The sequence below is a fragment of the Phodopus roborovskii genome, unplaced genomic scaffold (assembly GCF_943737965.1).
Source record: "Phodopus roborovskii unplaced genomic scaffold, PHOROB, whole genome shotgun sequence".
NCBI classification, from domain to species: domain Eukaryota; kingdom Metazoa; phylum Chordata; class Mammalia; order Rodentia; family Cricetidae; genus Phodopus; species Phodopus roborovskii.
Genome location: NW_026126683.1, coordinates 895,809 through 918,281, shown reverse-complemented (window position 1 = coordinate 918,281; position 22,473 = coordinate 895,809). Strand labels below are relative to the sequence as shown.

Here is a 22,473-nt window from a genome sequence, read left to right as displayed (position 1 = left end):
AAGGTTAATCTCAAAAGTAAATCTACCAACTGTCAAAAGTGAACTTAAAAAGAAAGTTTAAAAACTGTTATTTTCAGTTCTTACTTTAGTAACAGCATCTAAAAATTTATCTGTGAACTCAACTGAAGTATACTTAAGTTAATTTTATTTAAAAGTTTTAAGTCAAATTTTTTCTTTGAGCTGAAAAGTGCACTGATGACCAACGTGAAATTAAGCAAACCATCTATAATTGGATGTTTTCTTTCCATTACTCCAGAGAGCATAGCAGGCCAAATGCTCTCTAAAATTCCCAAAGCAGCATTTGGAAGAGCTGACTCTGGCTGGGGAGAGGGCTCAGGTGAGGACTGGGAGGGAGGAGGGCTGGGATCTTTGAATCCAAGTTTTCAGACACTACCTCTCTACACCTGACAAAGCTTTCTGGTCTTTTGATTTCCTGATTCTTCTTCAGCTAGGAATAAGGAACTGAAAAAATAAGAGAGACTAGAGGTCACCAAGGTGATGGCATAGAAGCCAAAGGAAGAGCCCACCGTAAACAGCCAGACAAGTAAGAAGATGGTGAAAGAAAGTCAAACCTTAGTCCCCAAATGTAGACATGACACACTTTCCAGAAGGCAGAGAGGACATAGCAGAGGACAGTCCAAACAAGATAAAGTCAGGTTTTATAAAGACTTCTTTGAATCCTCTCAAGTAGTGCTTGATTCCTAATAATCTCTTTAACCTTTCCTAGTTTACAGGTGGATGTAAAAGCCCTGGGCAGTGAGCATAATTATCCTTTATCAGTAGGAAAGAAGAGGAGTAACCCCAAGTGTGGATAGTGACAGCCCTGAGGCACCCATTTGCAAAAGCTATATAGTAAGGGTGTTTGAGAATAGTAGTTTTAAGGTCTCTGTGTGGGACAGTACATTAGTTGCAAAAACTTTGCATATTTTCCCTTCTGTATTTTTCTGTACATTGAGCATTCCTTGAGTTGAGCCTATGTTGAAGATGTAGACTGTTTCAACAGTATATGGAACCATTACCTCTTCCACTTTCTTCTTGAACAGAAGGCTTTGCAGATACGTCTGCTTCTGATCTCCAAAGCAGGTTGGTAGCTGGCTGAACTTTACTAGATCTATCCAAAATGCCAAGAACATGGCATCCAATTGTTTCTTCAGCAGCTGCAGTTGTCCTGGCGACTTCTAACAGAATCTTTAGTAGTCTATTATTGGCTTTCAGGAGAGCATGTCTATACAGAAAAAGAATCATTTGATAAAATGCTTAATGAAAAACTAAACAAAACATTCTGCTATTATGGCACAAGAATGCTTTACAGAGCTGAGTGGTGGTGGTGCACGCCTTTAGCTTCAGCACTCAGGGCAGAGGCAGGCACAGAGAAACCTTGTCTTGGGAAAAAAAAAAAGAATAACTGGAAAATATTTAACAATAATCTGTAACTGCACCACAGTGAAGTTCTTCTGGTTTTTAACTTACTTTAAAACCATATTATAAAATTATTTGTGTTCTTCTAGGAGTTCTATGTGGATTACAACAGTGTGCGTTTTATTAACCCCCCCAAAAAAAATCAAGTAACTAAGATTTTAAATTAATGATTCCATTTTTAAGAACAATTAAAATGCGGTAAAAGTGAAGTGTATGTGAGATACTGAGTTGGTAATACTTTTCATGGTTACTCATACCAACATTAGGTATTTCATCCTTTCATGTGACAAACAACATGTTTTAAATATAATTTTAAAAACCCACATAAAAATGTGGCACTGTTTTTACAACTTGATGATGACGAATGAGATGCCTAAATTTAAACAGACCTAAGAGGCACAGGCACAGTCCTGATTGTAAAGGTTAACAATGAAATTTAAGCCTGGTAACACCAAAGCAATTGTGTTTATTTTTAGAGACAAAACTATACCTAGTTTCACACATCACTAGGTATTTCAGACAATTGGAGGAAGAAAAGTTTTCAACTAAACAGAAATTAATTATGTCTTTCTTTTTAAAAAGATTTTAAAGTTTTTTTGTTTTGTTTTGTTTAAGATGCTACTGGTTAACTCTTCCCTGAAATGTCTTGGCATTCAGACATATCATTAGAATTAAAATAAGAATGTCATATTTATTTTTATTTATGTAATATGTAAGTGCTTGTGGGACTTTGTGTGCATCACATGTAAGAAGGAGCTCTTAGAAGCCAGAAGTCAGCATTGGATACCTTGGACCTAGAGTTACAGGCTGCTGTGATCTTCTAAGTGTGGATTCTGGGAACTGAACCCCGGTCCTTTGCAACAGCATTAAGTGCTATAAACCAAAGAGCCATCTTTATGTCCCAATCATTAAAACTGTATTGCCTAGACTTCCTCCTTCCCTCTATCTTACTCATAAATAGACACATTTTTTTTTTTAAACAATAAATGAGGATTTTCCTGGACCAAGTGTTTTCATGAAGTTTCTTTTTAGAGTAACATGAACCCTTTAAAATGTTTCCAAAAAAAAAAAAAAATGTATTTCCATAAATGGTGATGGAAAAGATTATCTGGTTAATCTCAATAGCTTAATTCTCCAGAAGTAGTGATAATAGCAAACTTTATACTTAATACCTAAGGACAAATGACAGGCTTCTGAAGTGAAAGGTGCTCTGGTTTAAGAGTTTTATCTTCCCACTTTATAATGCAGATTACCAACAACCATGTTAATGGCTGTCTGTTTCCCAGGCACATGAACCACCTATTTAAGGGCAAGGTAATAAATGGAGTTGTTTCCTTTAGGTGTCACGTGAAAAACAAGCTTCTGTATTTATATCCAGATCAAGTTATCTACTTATAAAATAAAGTACTAAAAATAATAAGACCAAATAACAGAAAGTAAAAGGTCTTATTTCCTGAACTTTTTCTTAAGTTTTATTCAAGTGTCAAATCCCATGATTAAACTATTTTTATTTAAAATGGGTTAAACTAATATAACAGTTTAAAACAAATAAGGATTAATACTCATTTTAAGAAGTTACATAAAATAACCAAAAATGCAAATATTACATGATGTATAAAATAGTGAAAAGCTTGTATGAAGACATATAAATATTTCACTAACATTTAGTTTAATGTTCTCAATAACCCTGTAGGGTTAACTCTATTCCTATGATTAAATAAATATAGGAGGTAGAATTTGAGTATAGGCTGAACTGCTCTTAACTCTTTTTCTTTCCTTTTTTTAAATTTAAATTTGAAACAAGGTTGTTTTACATGTCAATCCCAGTTACTCATCCTCCCCTCCTCCCCTATCACCCCCACCAAACTCCAGTCCATTCCCTTTATACATGTCAGCAAGTTACCAGTTTCTTAGAATCTGTTATGTGAACAGCATTTTGCTTCCTTCTGTTATCTGGTAGTTTATAATACTAAAGAGATTCCTGAAACAAAATGTGTCTTTGAAGAATGAGCAAGTGGGAGCTCAAAGAACCCCAGTCTGACAGCTTGGAAACCAGCATAAGGCCTCCTGAATGGGGTGTCAGCTGGGTGGCTTGGGCAGTCTATGGGTAGCATAGCTACCTCTGGTAGCAGAACCAGTGGTTTATCTCTAGTGCATGAATGAGCTTTGGGAGACCATTCCCCATGGAGGGATACTCTCTCAGCCTGGACACAAAGGTGAGGGCCCCAAATGACTTGACAGACTTTGAAGATCCCCTGTGGAATGCCTCACCCTCCCTAAGGAGTAGATGGGAGGTGGGATGGGGGGGATGGAAGGACATGAGGGAGGGGGAACTGGGATTGGTATTTATTTTTAATTTAAATAAAAATTTATAAAAGAAAAACTATAATGAAAAGCAAAATAATACATTTTACATTGTCATGGCAATTCTAATTTTCAAACACTGTTTTTCTTGTTTAAATTTAATACTGATGACCTAACCTCCATGCAAGCTGAGGAAAGAGGTGAGGAGTTACAGAACTTGTGAGAAGATATTAGATCTAATTTTAAAGAAATTGTTTCCATTTAAATAAATAAATTTAAATCACTATGACTTTTAAAAAGGCCTTTAGCTTAATATGGGCTATCTAGTCTCACAGAGTATAGTGTAACACATTTTTATATTAATCTCTGTGATATCAAAGTAAGGAACAGTTTTTCTTACCATCAGGTGATTTACTCCACTATAAAACTTGAATACAGATTAAAAGTTCTTATGTGTTATACAGTAAATGCAAAAATAACCTAAATGTGAAATATTTATTGCATTGTTTTCTCAAGGAAGTACCTAATACTAAATGAACATCCTTCCAGTGAATAAAAACCACAAGACATAAAACCCACAACTAGAAATTGTTAGTATTCAAAATAGCATTATGAAAATAAAATTAATCAAGAAAAGCCCAATATTCAAATAATACCTACATAGAATCAATATCAATATTTAATAAAAATTGTATTGTATGCAAAAGATTTTTTAAAATTAGACTATAACAATAAAAATGTCAACCCTTCCTATAACCACAAATTTCACACATAGAACAACTTTTAAGACAAAACACAAAGGTACAAGATAAAAGTACGACAGTGTTTACTGAAGAGAAAACAGCATTTAATGCTGTACTGATCAAGTACATACTCTGTACCTTTCATTGGACAAGCTGACATCAAGAGATGAATCTTCAGGTTTTCTTTCCTGTGTCTCTTCTTTTAATGTATGTTCCTCAACTTTCTGAGTATCATTTCCATCCTGTGTAAGTTGGTGTAAAGGCAGAGAGGACAAGACAAAGAGAAAACCTGTCATCTTAGAAACAGCAAGTCATACTTCTATACTGGTACAAGACAAAACAGAAACTGTGTGTGATGTAGACACTGCTTGAAATAATGTTTAACTCTATGTTATGGAAAGATTAGCATTATCAAGAAAAGATAAAACATTCTAATGCACTGATGAAAAAATGAAATGGGTTCAAAGGAATGCATGCTGTATACTGTGAGTAAAATTTGTTAGGCTGTTCCAGGGTGGAGCAACAGTTGCTGTTACTGCAATACCAGAATCAAATTACCAGTACAATGCAAGGTGACCTTTCTTCTATGCAATCAGACACATTAAGCTCAATGCCCATAAAAAAAAAAAAAAAAGATGTTATCTCACATCAACAAGAAAGACAAACAAATCTTACTGCATTGTTGACCCACTGCTCCTAGATGAGCCAAAGTCCATACTACCTGTGTTTGAGTACTGCTGTTGCGCAGCTCACAACACAGCTCCTCTCTTCCAGCTAAAGACAGCTGCTTTAATGCTTCCAGCTCCTCTAAAAGCACCCTCTCTCTCTCAGAAACCTCGTTTTCAGTATTTATTGAAGATCTCTAAATAAGAGAAATGATTGTAAGCAAATATTGATGATAGAAGAGCACAGAAACAATTAGCAGAATTCTTTTAACCCCTTAGGACCAAGTCCTTTTTTCAAACTATGTATGATTTAGATTCCATTATAAGAGGTTAAAAGGCAAAATTCAATGCAAGATTTGACACTTTTGGAAAAGGTTAATTAAAATTATACAATTCAGGGATTTACATGCCTCAATTAATACTTATATGTCAAATTTGCATTGAGAAATTCAGAAATCTGAATTCACAAAATACATTGAAGAAAAGCAAAACTGATTTTTTTTTCAAATGGTCCATATTTTATGCTCCAACCCCAAATTTCTCATTATTTTATATCTGAAGGAATCCATGTCAGTGTGTCTCCATTTTTTCTTTTAGTTTTCAAAATTTAGCGTTTTCATACAAGCTTTTCTGCAATGATTTCGCAAGTATATTTTATATAGCAACCAGAAGGATTATAGCTCCCAAATACCAACAAATTTTTAAATATAGTCAAGAAAGGGTTAAGAATGTTTCATTTTTCAAATCAACCAGAAATGTTTCCCAAGACAAAGTTCCAGCAACATGGTACCCCAGATCCCACTGATTAGCAAGGTGGATTATAGACAGGCAGAGGTGCACCTGTGACTGCTAACTGGGGGACAGAAGTAACCTGACTATGGGAGGGAGGCAGCTGCACAAGCAAGCACCTCAGTGCAGACTGCCCAAGCTGACAAGGTGCCCCTTGCACATCCTTTGCTATGCATGAAGGCATGATGATGAATACTACAAACCTGAGTTAGATGTGCCTTGAGCTCTAAAACTGTTGGCTGATGGGGTGATTCTAATGTTAAATACTCCTAATTATTTTCAGATCTGCCACATAATTTTGAAGTTTTAAAAAGGATTACATAAAGAATGTTATTTTAGTTGGAGACAAAAGGGATTCTCAGTGCCAACCTGGGCTAACTGCTCCCTGAGACTCTTAATCTCCTCTTCTAGCTGTTCTTGGTCTTCTCGCTGCCTCTCCATCTGCCTCATGTGTGCCAGCCTCAACAGTTCTGCTGCCTGCTGGTGTTCTTCATGTTGGCGTACAAGTTCTTGCCGCATATCTTCCAACTGTTTACAAGTCTCTGTGTATGATACCTCATCGTGGATCTTTATCAGTAGAAACAAAAAGTTCAGCCACACATGAATCGAGAAAATTAACCATTATTGATATTTTCAATGAACATGAAAGCAATTCTACTAAACCCACAGGGCACCTGAATTTTTAATCTTAGTAGTAAATAAAGTCTAAATTACAAAACGGATTTCTTTTAATCACAATTCTAAGACAGTCTTACTTACCACAATGTGTTACTTTATAGGAGGAAAGTACCAGTCAGTTTAGCTAAACTATACTTCTCAAGGAAAAATAATAAAGATATTCAATATTCCCTCTTCTTTTAATAAAACCATGACACCATTATTCTTCTTGACATTTTGTATGAGGATATAAAGATTTTCTTTTAATCTTAAAACTGTACCTATGAAGCAGGAAGTTTTATTTATTAAATCTATATTATAAAGCGGTTACACAGCATACCAGAGAACTTCTTCATAAGAGACTGTCATGTATCAGTACCTCTAACTCAGAACACATCAAATTACTAATGGCTTCTACGAGCATCCTTGAACAGACAGTTACTAAAGACAAGGCAACTTTCTTTGAATCTCCTTCTCAATAAGATATAAATTGTCTTGGACAATATAATAATAAATTTGAATTCAAATATTTAGGAGAAATAGGACTTATTTCAGCCCATTAAAGATAGCAAACTGTTGGAGAAACAAGTCTATTTGTGAGTATGTAAAGAAAAGGAAAAATACGACTTAGATAGTAAAATGTTTTAAATTATTCTCTTAAATAGTGACTATTTCCTTATATGTTCTTATATTTAACTGAGAAAATCTTTCAGTCATAGATATTACCATATTATAGAATATATAGAATATACCATAATATAGAATATAAAGATTATAGAATAATCTTTAACTAAAACAAAGTTAAAATAGTTGTAACTTATGGGATTTTATTGTTTAAAAAGTAAATAGAGTGCTTTTAGTACATGGCATTTATTTTACCTCTCTATGAGCATGTGAGCCGTGTGTGTGTGTGTGTGTGTGTGTGTGTGTGTGTGTGTGTGTATACACACATATCAGAGGACAACTTGGGGAAGTCAGTTCTCTCCATTTATGATGTGAGTCTCAGGGACTGAACTCAGTGTATCAGGCTTGGGGTCTGAGCCACCTCACTGTTACGTATAATATTCAATAAGATTAATGTCATTTTACTATATGCTTCATCACTAATAAACTACAACAATGTGAGTCCTACTCAGGCTGGACTTGATACTTTTTTTTCTTCCTTAAGCAACACTATTGATAATGTATTAATAGTAAAGAAACCATTTTTACTTTTAAGAATTGCTTGCTTTATTAAAAAAAAAAATCCTAGAAGTCATACTTACACATGGTTTAACTGTAAGTGTTTCATCTTTGGAAAATATTTCTTGTGAAATACTCAGCGCATAGTCCTTTGACTTTAATATATCATCATTAAGATCATCATGGTTAGACAAAGGTACTTTTCTATGTTCTTCTAATTCATTGCTAAGTGGTTTAAACTGTTCGTTAAAATTCTTGTCAATTCTGGTAAGAGTCTCTGGATATTCTTGACCCTGTGATGTGATGTTATCAAAAGGGTGTTCTTGCCAACATAGAGCATGTGCTTGTTCTGATTGTATAGAGTTCTCTTTCCCCTCAGATATTCTAGACAGTTCCATTTGTTGAGCAAATGCTACACTCATTGACACGATGACCTAAATGAATAAAAGAAATAATCAAAAAGGTCAATTCAGTTCTTAAACAGCAAATGGAAATGAAAAAGGAAATTATTACTTAAGAGTGTATATATTTTAAAAGGTATGGTGTCAAACCATACCCAATAATGCTGGGGCTGAGCCTGAGCTCAGGGACCTAGAGTAAAAACCAAATACTACTGTTCTAACAACAACAGCAACAAAAACTACAGCTACAAAATGACTGCTAGACATTTTGCTATACTCATGTATCAGTGCCTTGCTCAGCATCATCAGAGAAGATTCCTCCTGCAGCAGATGGGAAGAAATATAGACACCCACAGCCAAACATTATGCAGAAAATGAAACGCTTTGGGACACTCAGTTCTAAATGGGATGTCTCCATCAAATCCCTTCCCTCAGTGCTCAGGGAACTTTTGCTAATGAGGAGGCAGACAGGGTGTAAGAGCCAGAGGGGACTGAGGGCACCAGGAGACAAGTCCTTCTAAGTCAACTAGAATGAAGCTCACATGCACTCAGAGACCAAGTAGGTCCTTGGCATGTAAAATGTAGTTAGTGTTTGTATGCGGATCCTGAGTGTGTGAATGAGTGGATCTCTCTGATCATTATGCCTCTCTGGGCTCTTTTTCTTGTTTGTTTTGTTCAATTTCAATGTGTTAGTTTTTATTTTATCTTATTATGTTTGCTTGTTACCTTAGAAGCCTGTTCTTTGCTAATGAGACACAGAAAGGGAATGTGGATGGGAGGAGAGGTGAGAAGGGACTGGAAGGAGATAAAATACATTATGTAAGAAAAAACTCTATTTGTAGGAAAAAGAAAAAGCCTGACCTTGTGGACTTAAATAAAAAGAAATCCTACAAAAACATCATGGATAAACTCTCTACAGTAAACTGGATGTCCCCATAATTATTCTGTACTCCTAAAATAACAAAAAATAAAAAGCTTTTAAACAAGAGCAAGAAGTGTTCAGTTAAAAAAAAAAAGATATTGAAGTTTTAATATTTCTTTCTTCCAAACCAATCTGCTATAAAATTTTAGTAAATATTTTTTTCTAAGCTTTTCTTTGTCTTTGCATATAGATATGGGCAGATATAGGTTTTTAAAAAGCCTACAAAAATATAATTATATTCTAAACTATAACTTGGTCAAAGATTATTAATAGTAATATATATCTGAGTCAAAAAAGGAGATTTATTATATATATTCTTTTTCAATTCTCTATTGGTAAATACCTAAGATTGGTTTTTACTTTCTTGCTGTATTTTTTTCTTGTGTAATAATGCTATGTAGCACAGGCAGACCTCAGACTTACTTTATAGCCCTAACTGCCCATTAACCTGTAACACTTCTGCCTCAGTCTTCTGTGGCTGGAGTTACAGAAGAACAGCACTGCACCTGGCATGGTTTCATTATGTTATTTTAAGCAGCTCCATGATGGGAGTCTGTGTAATTATATTATCATATACATCCTTTCTTACATCCCTGCAAAAAACTTCCTGCAGCAGGATAACTGGTTCTATGAACTGGCAAGGAGGATCACATGGTTCTGAATTTCCACTACAATTATAACCATGGATCACTGTATTTCCCCCTAGCACATGTACTTCAAAATTCTGAGTAGGCCTTAACCTTTTGAGAAACAAGTGCTTCAAAAGCTTTATATCAGGTTCTATGACCACAGACCATCTGAGGTTAGGACAGCTGGCTATCATGAACTCAGGATGAGATTATGCCTAGAGTCTGAATCCTTTGTGCCTGACTTCTAGATTTCAAAAACTGTGATCTAGCCCATACAACTAAACTTTAATTTAATCTCCAGTCTTGAACCTGGTTATAATCAGCCTACTGCTTTCCAGATGATGCAATGTTCTCTGGAAGTGGGGGTCCTGTTTTAATAGAAATAATGCTGATAATAGCTTCACCAAGAACAACAAAAACATCTTCAAACTGTTCTTAAAAATTGTATTGTTTCTGTCACTATTCATTATAAGCTATAAGGTAGACACTGTTAATATTCCAAAACAATAAATGAGAGGACATGATGTGACCCTACAGTACAAAGCAAGGAGATGACAGAAGGTGGGTTTGAGCTTCGCATTCTTCAGCTCCCCTTCTAAGAGGTAATATTACAGCTCACTATGATTTTCATATCTGAATAGCTGTCTAAAAGTAAAACTCTATGATTAACTTAACATATTGTAGTATCAAACCACACACAGAGAAAATTTGTGTACAAGATCAGAAACAAATTGAGGCTATATCTAATCAATGTTGTATCAGTGATTTATGCCCTACTATAGATAGAACTGACGATGTTTAAAAGCATGGTACACTGCTTCTATCACAACAACCTCATGATTATACTAAATTAGACTTCATAAGTGGCTAGACTACCCCAGAATGAAAGGATCTGGTAATGTTCTAGACAACATCTGGAATATATGCCATTATAGCAAGTCGTAAAAAGAGAAAAGAATTAAATTATTGGATCTATTCTAGGTCCCTGGGCTATCCTGCTTCTGTGTGCTGGACCTCCAGGCAGCATCAGGAGTGAGCTTCCCCTAATGGTCTGGGTCTCAAGCTGGACAAGTCAGTGTTTGGTCCCACCTAATATTCATAGAATGGTGCCTAGCCCACTGGTCATCACTAAGGTTTCACCCAGCAATGGATGAAAACAGATGCAGAGACTCACAGTCAAACATTAGTCAAAGTTCTGGGAATCCTGTGGAAGAGAGGGAGGAAGGATTGTAGGAACCAGAGGGGTCAAGGATCCCACAAAAAACTCAGAGAATCAACTAACCTCGGGTCATATGGACTTTCAGAGACTGAACTGAGAACCAGGGAAACTGCCTGGGAGTGACTTGGCCCTTTGTATATTGTTACAGTTACCTAGTTTGGTCTTCTTGTGGGACTTCTAACAGTGGAAGCAGGGGCTATCCCTGACTCTGTAACCTGCTTTTGTGGACTCTATTCCTTATACTGGGTTGACTCATCCAGCCTCAATCAGAAAGAGGCACCTAGTCTCACTGTAACATGACTGGTAGATATCCATGGAGGAGTTGGGAGAGCTGTCCTTTTTTGAAGAGAAATGAAGGAGGAGAAAGAGTGGAATGGGGCCAGAAGAGGTTGGAGAAGACTGGGAGCAGAGGAGAGAGGGGAAATTGTGATCCCATAGGGCTTTATTATAAATAAATAAATAATGCGACTTAACAAAACATATAGCCAATATTTTCTAACTAATGGTCAAGACCTTCAAAGTGGCTTTTGCTGTAATTTCCTGAACTGAATCTACAGAAAAGAAATAGAAAAAGAATTTATAAATGACAAGAAGAAGCAAAAAGGCCTAATCTCAGCATTCAGGAGCAGAGGCAGGCAGATCTCTGTGAGTTACAGGACAGCCTAGTCTACATAGTGAGCTCCAGGACAACCAGAGCTGCACAGACAAACCCTGTGTCACAAAACCATATTAATTAATTAATTAATTAGTAGTTACTAATTTAAAGATAGATTTTAAAAGAAGCAATGAAATGGGCTGGGAAGTGCTAATCCAATGGGCATGAAGACCTAGGTTCACTTCATAACATCACATAAAGAACTGAGCATGATGTCCACTGTCACCCGCCTGTCATTTCGTAACACCACATAAACAACTGAGCATGAAGTCACATGACTAATTTCAGCACTCAGGAAGTAAACACAAGAGGATAAGAAATGCAGTCATCGCTGCTTTATAGAGAATCTGAGTTCTCATTTACACAAGACTCTACCAACCATACAACACAAAATGAACCACAAAACAATTAACAAAGAAATAATGAGATATGGAAAACAGAGTAAAATGTTGAATATCCATCACATTGTGTTTAGTTCTAGTATGGTTAAATAGAGAATGATGGAAATGTTTCATTTAAAAGGGCAGGGAACATTTGCAGAAGATATCAACATTCCAAAGACTTCAAGATTTCAGTGGTCGAAAGGTTTCCAAAGACATTACCATTATATGCCTTCAAAACACATGACAAGGACCTTCTTAAAAGAACCAAGAAGGTCAAAAAAAGATCAGAATGCTAATTTGAAAGTTTTCACATAATAACAACTGTCCACTCTAATAGCTATGAGATATCTTTCATTGCAAGAGAAAAATAAAATTCTAAAGTTTAAACTTATTCCCAATAGGTCATCAGAAAAGTAACTCCAAAAGGACATCTTTTGAAAATGCAGGAAATAATCCTAAAAGGAAAGTTGAAAATGCAAGCAAAGGTTAGGTAACTAAAAATAATTTACAGAGCTGGGGGATGTGGCTCAGTACTTGCCCAGCTGGTTCATCCCTACCACATTAAACATACACAGCAAATTAAAAAGCAAACAAAATACAAAATACTTCAGAAAAAAGTTACATAGGTGTATTCAACAGCTTTTCCCATGCCTATTCAACAGCTTTTCCAATGTTGTAACTATTATACCTGACAGATACAAACTGAAAAAGGGATGAGTTCCTTGAACCCTGAGTACAACAAATGAACAAGCAAACACCACATTGCTAAAACTCCTTTACCCAGTCAGGAGCCAAGATTACTGGCAATTCTCTCTCAGTACCTCAAGTTGCCATCTAACACCAAAGCAACTGTCTTGAGTTACTTTCCTGACCCATGTTACCCATTTTTAAAGTTGGGCAAACTCCTTCAAAAGGAAGGTTAAGACCAGGAATTTCCATACAATAGTCCACTTAAACCCAGTTTTTGTATCAGGTGTGGTAGTGCACACCTATAATAAGTTGGAAAGCAGAGGCAGGAAGAGAAAGAGTTTGAAGCTGGCTTCACTAAACAGCAACACACACACACAGAGACAGACAGGCAGGCAGGCTGACAGACAGACAAACAGACAGAGAACAAAAAAGTTGAAAACATTTATAGTTGATACTACTACCTGACAACTTATAGGTAAACCATATAGGAAACATTACACAAAATTTAATGCATACCATCAATAAAATCTGCCTCTTAAAGGTTTAAAGACTACCTTCCACATCAACTATACACCTACCTTAGCTATTTCTTCTTCTAATCGTTCTTTGTACTGCTTTTCCAATAATTTAACCATATTTGTTTCTTGACTACTTTCAACTCCATCTGAAAACTAAATAAAAAAGCAAAATATGACAATTTGCTTATACAAATGGTATTACCACCTATTTTTAATCTCTTAATCTCAAATGGTTTTCTAAAATAACAAACTTCTGTATATTTTAACAAAAAAGAAAATTTTAGATATTTATAATTAAAACATCAAATCTAATAATTCTACTGTGAAAAGAAAAAGATAATTACACTTATAATTAATTCTAATTACACTTATAATTAATTCTAAGACAGGTTAAGGGTACTTATTATGAGATCATGTTTTCTTTCAATTAAATGTCAAGCTGTGCATTTCTTGGTGAATTTATTTTTCTTCTTGATAGTTACTTATAAAATCCAAATTTTCACAGGTTAAGACAAATGAGCTCTACATGTCTATTCTCCCACAGTGCCTTCACCTATGAATCCTAGTGCTGCTTCCAAATGTTGTCCTCTTACTCTCCAGGCTGTCAAAGTTGGGCTCAGTTGCCCCACAGACCAGCATGTTAGTGATGTCTCTCACTCTGCCCCATCTCTAGCACATTAAAGAAAGGACTGAGCTCTAGTCCATGCACATGGCCTGAGGGCAGATGGGTGAGATAGGCCTACCTATATGTTGAAAATTAGTCATTTCAACTCTACACAGACAGTATTATTAAGGTGTTCAAGACAGATGACAACACTGTAAAGTTCTGAGACATGACTGAGCTGTCCAGACCAAGAAGTTAGAGCTGTCATCATATTCTCTACTGACTCATTCACATCAGTCACAAACCAGATCTGCAAAGCTAGAGCCCGCAGGAAGTGGAGGAATTTAAATGTTGCTACATAGTGGTCTGCCACAGATAGAAAGCCAGTGGTGTTGGGCCACAGTGTACAGTGTTTCCATGATGCTGATGAGCTACTTTGTCACTCAATCCAGGACAGCCACATGATCCAGATATTCTCCTACAGCCAAGTATATATCAGTTCTGAAAGTGTTCAGTAAGGACTCTCAAGCAGAGGTGCTTGTCAGCATTTGCAGTGGCCACAGCTCCCAGGACATCAGTCTACAGCATCTTTTTATCTTCCCCATCTTCTCCTTCCACAGCTCCTCAGCAATTGGTAGCACAGACCAACACAAACCTTTCCTCCCTGAGCCTCAGGCACCTCACATTTTCTTTTGAGTTTTAGACTTCAATCATGGGGGCTTTTTAGATATCTCTCTATGACAGCGCTTCTAGAATATTTACACAGGGGTGGGGTGGGGCTGGAAATGGGTTCTAGATCCCACACAGGTTTGCTTTAGCATCTTTGGAACTGTCAGTGCTCCTTGACCATCTGTCTTTCTTGCAAGACATAGTCCTGCTAGGCCTGGTGGCTGCCTCCATCTCACCCACAGAACAATCTACACCGAAATATGGGAATTTCATCAAAACAAAGGATTCACAGGAATGCAGGAGCAAACAGGATGTGGCTATATCTCTCCTTGATGCACCTATTAGAGAAAGCAATGACCTGGATCTTCTCTGAATGTGGATGAACATCACAGTTCTGCTGCTAGACACTTGAAGAGTAGAGTTCCAGGATGTTTCCCTATGTGGTATGCACTGTCCCAAGAGCTTTTATAAAAGATATGATCCCTGCTACATGAAGAACCATAGGGCAACTCCAGGACCTAGGATCTTGGGGATTCCTGAACACTGTTCAAAAGATGGCCTGTTCTTGCTTCCCCACAGTAGGAAGATTAGGAAACTGAAACTGATTTCCTATGCATAAGTCAGTGATATATGTGAATGTTATAATAAAGAGAACATGAATTTGAGAAGTAAGAGGGGGCACATCCAGGAGACCTGAGAATGGAAAAAGAAGGGGGGGAGATGATGTACCTATACTTTAATCAAAATGAAAAACAATCAGGACTAATTTAAATTGGTAACATACTTGGATAGGAAACAAAAAAAAAAAAAACCAAAAAGCCCTCATTTACTTTTTTCTTTCTTAGTATATTTCCTGTGCTATGAAAAAAAAAATTCAAGTTTCTTTCAATACATCTTTTGTCTTTAGTAGATAGTTACCAAAACACATTTGTAAAAATGACAGGAAAAAAATCAGGGTATTTATTAAATGTTAAAAAGACAGAGAAGAAATATAATACCTCTGTGATGCTGGTGATGTGCTCATGTACACAATTTCCATAGTAAACTCTTCCCTCTGCATCACATTCTTTTAATACATATGGATCAACACTAAGTATAAACAAAAGATGGTGTTGATGTTACTAAGGGTTTTGACTCATTTTACAAATATTACAGCATACATATATGTAGTGGGAAGGCGGGAAACAAAAAATACATCAAGGCTTATAGATATTGTAACTTAAGTCACATTTTTGTCTAACTCTTATATTTAAAAGTAATGTAACATTGCACACCAACAGATAAACTTTACACCATTTTATAAAGTATATTAAGATATGCATAAGGCATTATTAGTTTTATGAAGTTATTACAGATGCATTATTTAGGAAAAAGACACCATAATTTCAATTTTATTAAAACATATTTAACACACGCACACACACACACTCACACACATACACAAAACAACAGTCAGAATGATCACCATCAGTGGGAATGAGGTACAGGGACAGGAAGATAAGGTTCCCTGTTACACAGTGACTTTCGGACTTGCTGTTTTTAAACCATTCTTCAAGCAGTCTTTAGCATGTGTCTCTTTTACATTATTCTAAAAGCAATCATTATGTTTTTCTAAAATGCTTTGTATGCATAATAAAAATAAAGCAACATGAATATTTAGGAACACAGGAGAAGAAAATGGGAGAAAACTTTAATTTTTATCTTTAGGAAATATAATTAATACTCATCATTCATGTGTACCCATACTGCCTTTTTGTTCTAACAGTCTCCATTTTTCTTTCCCAATTTCTTCTTTTTTCTACTCTATTTTTCTTTCTCCTATCCTCTCTCACATTTTGTAATGTCTAAAACTGACCATATACAAATGATGTCATTGCCTAGAATTTTTTAAAATTCATTTGTTTATTTACTTTATGTACATATGGATGCTTTGTCTTCATGTAAATTTGCACATCCGGAGAGGAAATCAGAAATCCTGACACTTCATGAACAATGACTTCATTCTATAAGCTTGGTTGGTATTTATCCCAAATTGAAAACGAATGAATTCGTAGCTACAGTTTAGACCTGATGTGTACATTGGTTTGTCCTATCTGATTTCATCCTTTATATAAATGCAGTCAAGTTCCATTTTCTCTACCAAAATACATGAGATCATAGTTTGTCCTCTTACTTCAATAACATGTCTACCACATACATCTGTAACCATCCTTTATTCAATTTTCCTTGTATTCTAGTAGCAACATTAAAGCAATGTGCAATTAAAGTGTTATATAGACATAGTCTTACATTCTAGAACTTTCCTTATGTCACTAGTTTATAGACTTAACCATTATTATCTTTTAATAATTACTTATGATGTTCACTTCATAATTATATTGAAATGCCTGAAAAAGCCACTTTATACACATCTCATTCATTTTTAAAAAATTAATTTTTAACTTAGTATATGTAAGGCATTTAGTATCATTATGGAGCTTCCTAGAAAAAAGTATTTTAGCAGATTCTCCTCATTTTCCACGTAAGCCCTTTCCCCTCCCTGTTTCCTTTTTGCTTTCAAGTCACAAAGCATTCATTTGCACCTAACCCTAACCCTAACCACTATCTTCAACAGCAACCCATTTTACTCTCAGAGCCTAGTTTGTTTGTTTGTTTGTTTGTTTTTCGGGGGAGGCTAGAGACAGGATTTTTCTGTGTAACAGTCCTGCCTGTCCTGGAACTCTCTTTGTAGAACAGGCTGGTCTTGAACTCACTGAGATCCTCCTGCCTCTGCCTCCCAAGTCCTGGGATAAAAGAAGTATGCCACCATTGCCTAGGCGGACTCTATTTCTTAAGCCTTACATCATTTACACCTTTTGTGTACAGTCTCTCTCTCCTCTCTCTCCTTGCCTCTCTCTCTTTCTCCCACTCTCTCTCTCTCTGTCTTGCTCTTTCTCTCTCACACACAGGCATTACAATCTTAGCTCTGCACACAAAGGAGAACAATCAGTTTTTATGAGTTTGAACAACTTGCTTAATATTTTCCAGATCATAGATTTTTTCTTACAAATTTTACAATTTTACTTTTTTCTAAACTTAGCAAAATTTCATTGTTAAATATGCTGCACATTTTGACTATCCATTCGTGTGTTGATAGACATCAAGGTTGATTGCACTGCTTGCTACTGTGGTTAGGGAAATAATAAACATGGATGTGAGATAGGACATGGGATCCTTTGAGTGTATGCACAGGATTGGTATTACTGGGCCATATATTAGCTCTATTTTTAATTTCTAAGAGATCTCTGTATTGAGTTTCATACTGTTTGCACTCCCACCATCAGTGAATACAGGTTCCTCCTTTCCCACCTCCTTGAGAGCATTTGCTGTCATTCGATTTTCTGATTGCAGCCATTATGACTAGGATAAAGATATGGTGCTCTCTTTACAAACACTTATTTTGGCCATTTCTGTTTCTTCTTTGGAGAACTTTTTGCAAATTTCACTAACCCACTCGTTAATTGCCAGTTAATTGGGTATTAAATTTTTGTAATTATTTCACAATGCTGGATAATAGCCCCCCAATGGCAGACCTCCCGCTCTGATGGCTACATGCTTGCTCTGCTGATAGTTTCTTTTGCTGTACAGAAACTTTTAAATTTCATTGTAAAACTAATCATCCTTCCGTAGCATCTACTCAATACTCTTCACAACTACTGCTTCATTTAATCCTCACAATCCTGAGGGAGATTTTTCTTGTCTCTGTTGCTTTTAGAAGTGCTATAATCTATTCATGATCACAGAGACAGACAAAAGTTATTGCAGAGGTCGGTGGCTCTAAAATTCATGGACTTTTTAATCACAAATATTTGTCTAAGAATGCTCTGGTGTGATGTCACTAAATATTTCTTAAATGAAGATTCTGTTTTCATCAAACTATTGCAAGTCTAATAGTGCAGAGGATAGTAAGCTCTTAATTACAAATGTAAGAGAGGCCAGTAAGGTGATATGAACCCAAAAGCAGAAAGAGAAACTAGCCTTTTTTCCAGTCTTAGGACACCAACCCACCACTGCCACCTCTCCTCACACATTGGACAAAGTATCTCCAATTCGAGAGTAATCACCAATCAATCACTAATGAAATACTGTTTGAAATACACTGACTGCTTAACAGAGAAAACTTGCTCAAAAAGACTACAGTAGTGGTTTCTACATGTTAACCCATGGGCTGCATATATTAGCTTGTTAAATACACAAAATCGTAAGCTTTCGCTTTGAGTCTGATTCCAAAGATATACTCAAATAATTTCTTACCACACATATTTTAAAAGTATAAACTAAACTCTGAAAAATCTCCCATGTTTATGATATATGGCACTGAGAGGTACTGGTCTGAAAGAACCTGGGGCTTTACAGGATTGCTAAAATGAGGAAGCAGCTCCAAAGCCCACATATAGATCTTGAATGAAAGAAGAATAAGACTGCTTCAATGACTCAGTGTTTTCCACCACTATTGAAAACCTGTGCTGGGTTGCATTGACAAATGCCTATAAATACACAAGTCCTAGAGCAACAGAGTAGTCAAGGTCAGAATAAACCTGTCATTTTCATAAGACTAGTTACAAGCTCAAGCATACTTCCAAAGTAAATTACAAAACATTCATCAAGGATAGACTAAAATCCTACTATGTGTAAGGAATTACAAATCCTTAGAATAAATCAACTTCTTAATAACCTTAGACTCCCCCTTCCTCTTGCAGGTTTATGTTTGTTCATCAGAGTCAATATTAACTCATTTAGTGTGACCAAAAATCCCTCATGACAATGTCTACAAGAGAGGATTCAAAGGGGGTGAGGGTGTTGGACATTTCAGGAAGTGCTGAATCCATTTCAGGTGGAAGAAACTAACAGGCACAATCTTAAGCAGAAGCAGATTGATATATTTAAGGACGCCAAGGAGGAGCTTAGTCTCAGAACAGCGACATTCAGTATGTGAGAATAGTCAAGGAGGTCACAGGGAGCTACTGTGCAGGACAGAATAACACTGGGGTATGATCCTGGCCTTGAGATGACTGTGCAAAGAAAAGACTCTAAGGAAGAAATAGAGAGATTAGTCCACATGAAAAAGCAGGGACAGTGAGTGGTAAAGAATGATGTGATTCCCATGTTCTCGGAAGACAGAGAGAACAGGAATTTGTCATAGATTAGAAGACAGTTAAGAGGAAAATTGGAGTCAAGGCAGCTGGAGAAAGCCAAGAAAGGCTCACATTGAAAAGAGACTGGTTTACTTTAGACATTGCTGAATGTCTGTATTCCATCACAAACTGAAAGAAATCCAGTGGAATATTCTACCTTACACTGCTATTTGTACTGCCATATCAAAGTAGTGAAGACTAGGCAAAGAATACACAACAGACATGCATTAATTTAATCCTGCAGAATAACATCCTTCTGAAAATGTAAGCAAAATGCCTATGGTAAATGTCTTTGAGTCACATTTATTTCACATATCTAAAAGTCACAGAATGATCTCCTGTTTACTGCTTCTTATGCCTCTGATCAAGTTATATTTCTTATAATAAGTTATATATCTTAAAATAACCTCTCTGGATAAACTGATACATGACAGACAGCACACAGATGGATACCTTGGATGGGCTGACAGTCCATGGATGCTCTGAATGCTTCCCTGATGACAGGGGATCTCTATTCTATGCCCTTCCGATTCTTTCAGCTGTTGCTGTAAGGAGTTCCCGGGGCTCTCTAAGCCCTGAACTGGATTTTCATGTTCTTTACTTTCTTCACTCTCTGGCAGAGAAGACACCTCGCTCTCATGACTGATGTCTGTGTGAAAGGAACAGAATCAAAGGCACACTTTGGTCTAAGTTTCTTGGTGACAAAGCAGAATTACTTTTGTGTACAGAAAGTAATTGTTATTCTTTACAAATATGCTTTCAAGATAACTTTTTATTCTCATTCAAAAAAAAAAAGTGATTCAAGATCACTTTTTCTATCCTTGTGGTTGTAGAATCCCTAAATCTAACCAATTTTATATCATTTTGTTTAAAGCAATTGAAAACAATTTAGAAATACAGATAATGAGAAATGATAAAGGACAAAACAGATAAGGAGTCTGGACTTTCACTTTACAAGGAGAAAACTGAACAAGATGAACATGAAATTCCCAAGGTTATCAAACTGCAACAGAATTTTCAGAAAAGCACATTTGTAAACTTTTGGTATACAATACTGTAATGTGTTCCACACTTATAATTTACCATTGTTCTGTAAAGCAGCCTGAGAGCGAACTGATAACAACCCTGTTTCCTCTCCTGCACCATTTTCTTCTGCAAACTCAAGTTTCTCAGCATCTTCTTGCTGTCTGTGATCCTATTGAAAACAGAAGATGACATAAATATTCAATCTAGTACTTTGAAAGATGTGTTAAAACCATTAAAGAACTTTGCATTAAGTTTGCTTCTTAAACCACAACAATTGTGCTGTTCTGAATCAAACACTGTTTTCTTTTGCCAAGTGACTCACTCTCATTCATACTCAAGGGAATAAAATTGTATTAGCAATGCTCGTGTATATCCAGAGGAACATACACTTTCCAGAAACAAAAATTTCACAGAAATTTCACCTGAAAGCCCTTTGAAACTTAAGTGCAAGCAACAAATGTATTATCAGTATCTAACAACCTAATTTTTCTTTACCTCTGCATGATGGGTTTAAGCAGGTAACTGACAAGTAGTATACTGCTCATTAAATAAACAGAGTCTAAACATTGAAAAATATTCATACACACACCCCGACACACCACCACACAGAGACAGAAAGAGAGAGAGAGCATCTATGTTCTCAGAGAGTTCATTGGCGAGCTGAGGAAATAAGACTATTCCAGAAGCAATACCTGTGAAGTTTGAGTACAATGACAGTGACTCAGAAGGCCATCTGAGCAACTGGGGGGAACCCAGATTTGACCTGGCCGATGATTAATAGTTTATAGCGGTGACCTTCTGGAAAGGCTTTGTGACAAGACCTATGCTCTAAGGAGTAAAAACAATGACCATTTGTTGGCAGGGGCCTACATTGGATAAAAATGGAAAATAAAGCTACTTAAGTAAAGCACACCTACATTACAAGGGGAAAGAGTTTTGACTAGCTGGACAAGAGGTGTATAGGATGCTATGAAAACCAGTGAGCAACAGGATAAAAACAATGTTCTAATAGGCTAGTTTAATTGGTCACTACTTTCTTTATTTGGTGTCCTCTACCACATGCCTACCTTCAGAATGTTTCTTATTTCCTTGCTTGTGTGTGTACATGCATGTTTGTGAATATAAACTTTATATGGGATGCATGGGCATGGAAGTCAGAAGTCAATAGAAGATGTTTTCATCTTTCAGTCTCTCAACACATGTGGGACTTTTCAATTAGACTAGGCTGGTTGGTTAGCAAGTCCCAGGGATCTTCCTGTCTCTGCCTCCTATGCCATGACTTTAGAGGGATTAATCTCAGGTCCTCTTTTTGCATAGCAAGCACTTTACCAAGCCATTCTCCAGCCCCCTGAGGACACTTACCTATTATTTCCCAGGGGAAATATCAAAAACCACCAGATAATATCATAATTTACAGCCTAATATTTTTATTTCTTTATTCAATTCAGTCAAAAATACCTACTGATCCTTTACCATGTGCAATCCAGGTGCTATGCTGAGAGGAAGGAAAAAACACAGACTTCGCTGATTAGAAAGTTTGGAGTCTTGTGGAACAGGTATATCAATAAGCAATTAGAACAAAATGAAAAGTCAGGTGATACAAATACATGCTTAACAGAGAGCTATAAAACATGACAGAAAGAAGGTTAACCAGGCATCTGGGCAAATAGAAGCTCAGAACAACAGAAGGGAAAATGTCCAAGCCTAGGAAGGCAAGAGAAGATTACACAAGAAAGTAACATTTAAACCAACAGGAAAAAGAAACAGACAAGTAAGAAAGACTGGAGGAGGATGGGTATCACTAGGAAAACAGAATATCATTGA

General features: G+C 36.2%; 1 protein-coding gene across 1 annotated transcript in view; it reads right to left on the bottom strand.

Moving 5' to 3' along the window:
* The window catches only part of Akap9 (A-kinase anchoring protein 9), a 117,298-nt gene that overhangs the window by 60,247 nt on the left and 34,578 nt on the right, over positions 1–22,473 (bottom strand). Inside the window, exons 12-20 of the mRNA XM_051174610.1 lie at positions 20,707–20,818; positions 20,077–20,272; positions 15,448–15,538; positions 13,237–13,329; positions 7,843–8,193; positions 6,290–6,487; positions 5,188–5,328; positions 4,605–4,708; positions 1,020–1,225 (exon numbers count right to left, since the gene is read on the bottom strand). Coding sequence (XP_051030567.1) covers positions 1,020–1,225; positions 4,605–4,708; positions 5,188–5,328; positions 6,290–6,487; positions 7,843–8,193; positions 13,237–13,329; positions 15,448–15,538; positions 20,077–20,272; positions 20,707–20,818 — 1,492 coding nt within the window. The remainder of the gene's footprint in view (positions 1–1,019; positions 1,226–4,604; positions 4,709–5,187; positions 5,329–6,289; positions 6,488–7,842; positions 8,194–13,236; positions 13,330–15,447; positions 15,539–20,076; positions 20,273–20,706; positions 20,819–22,473) is intronic.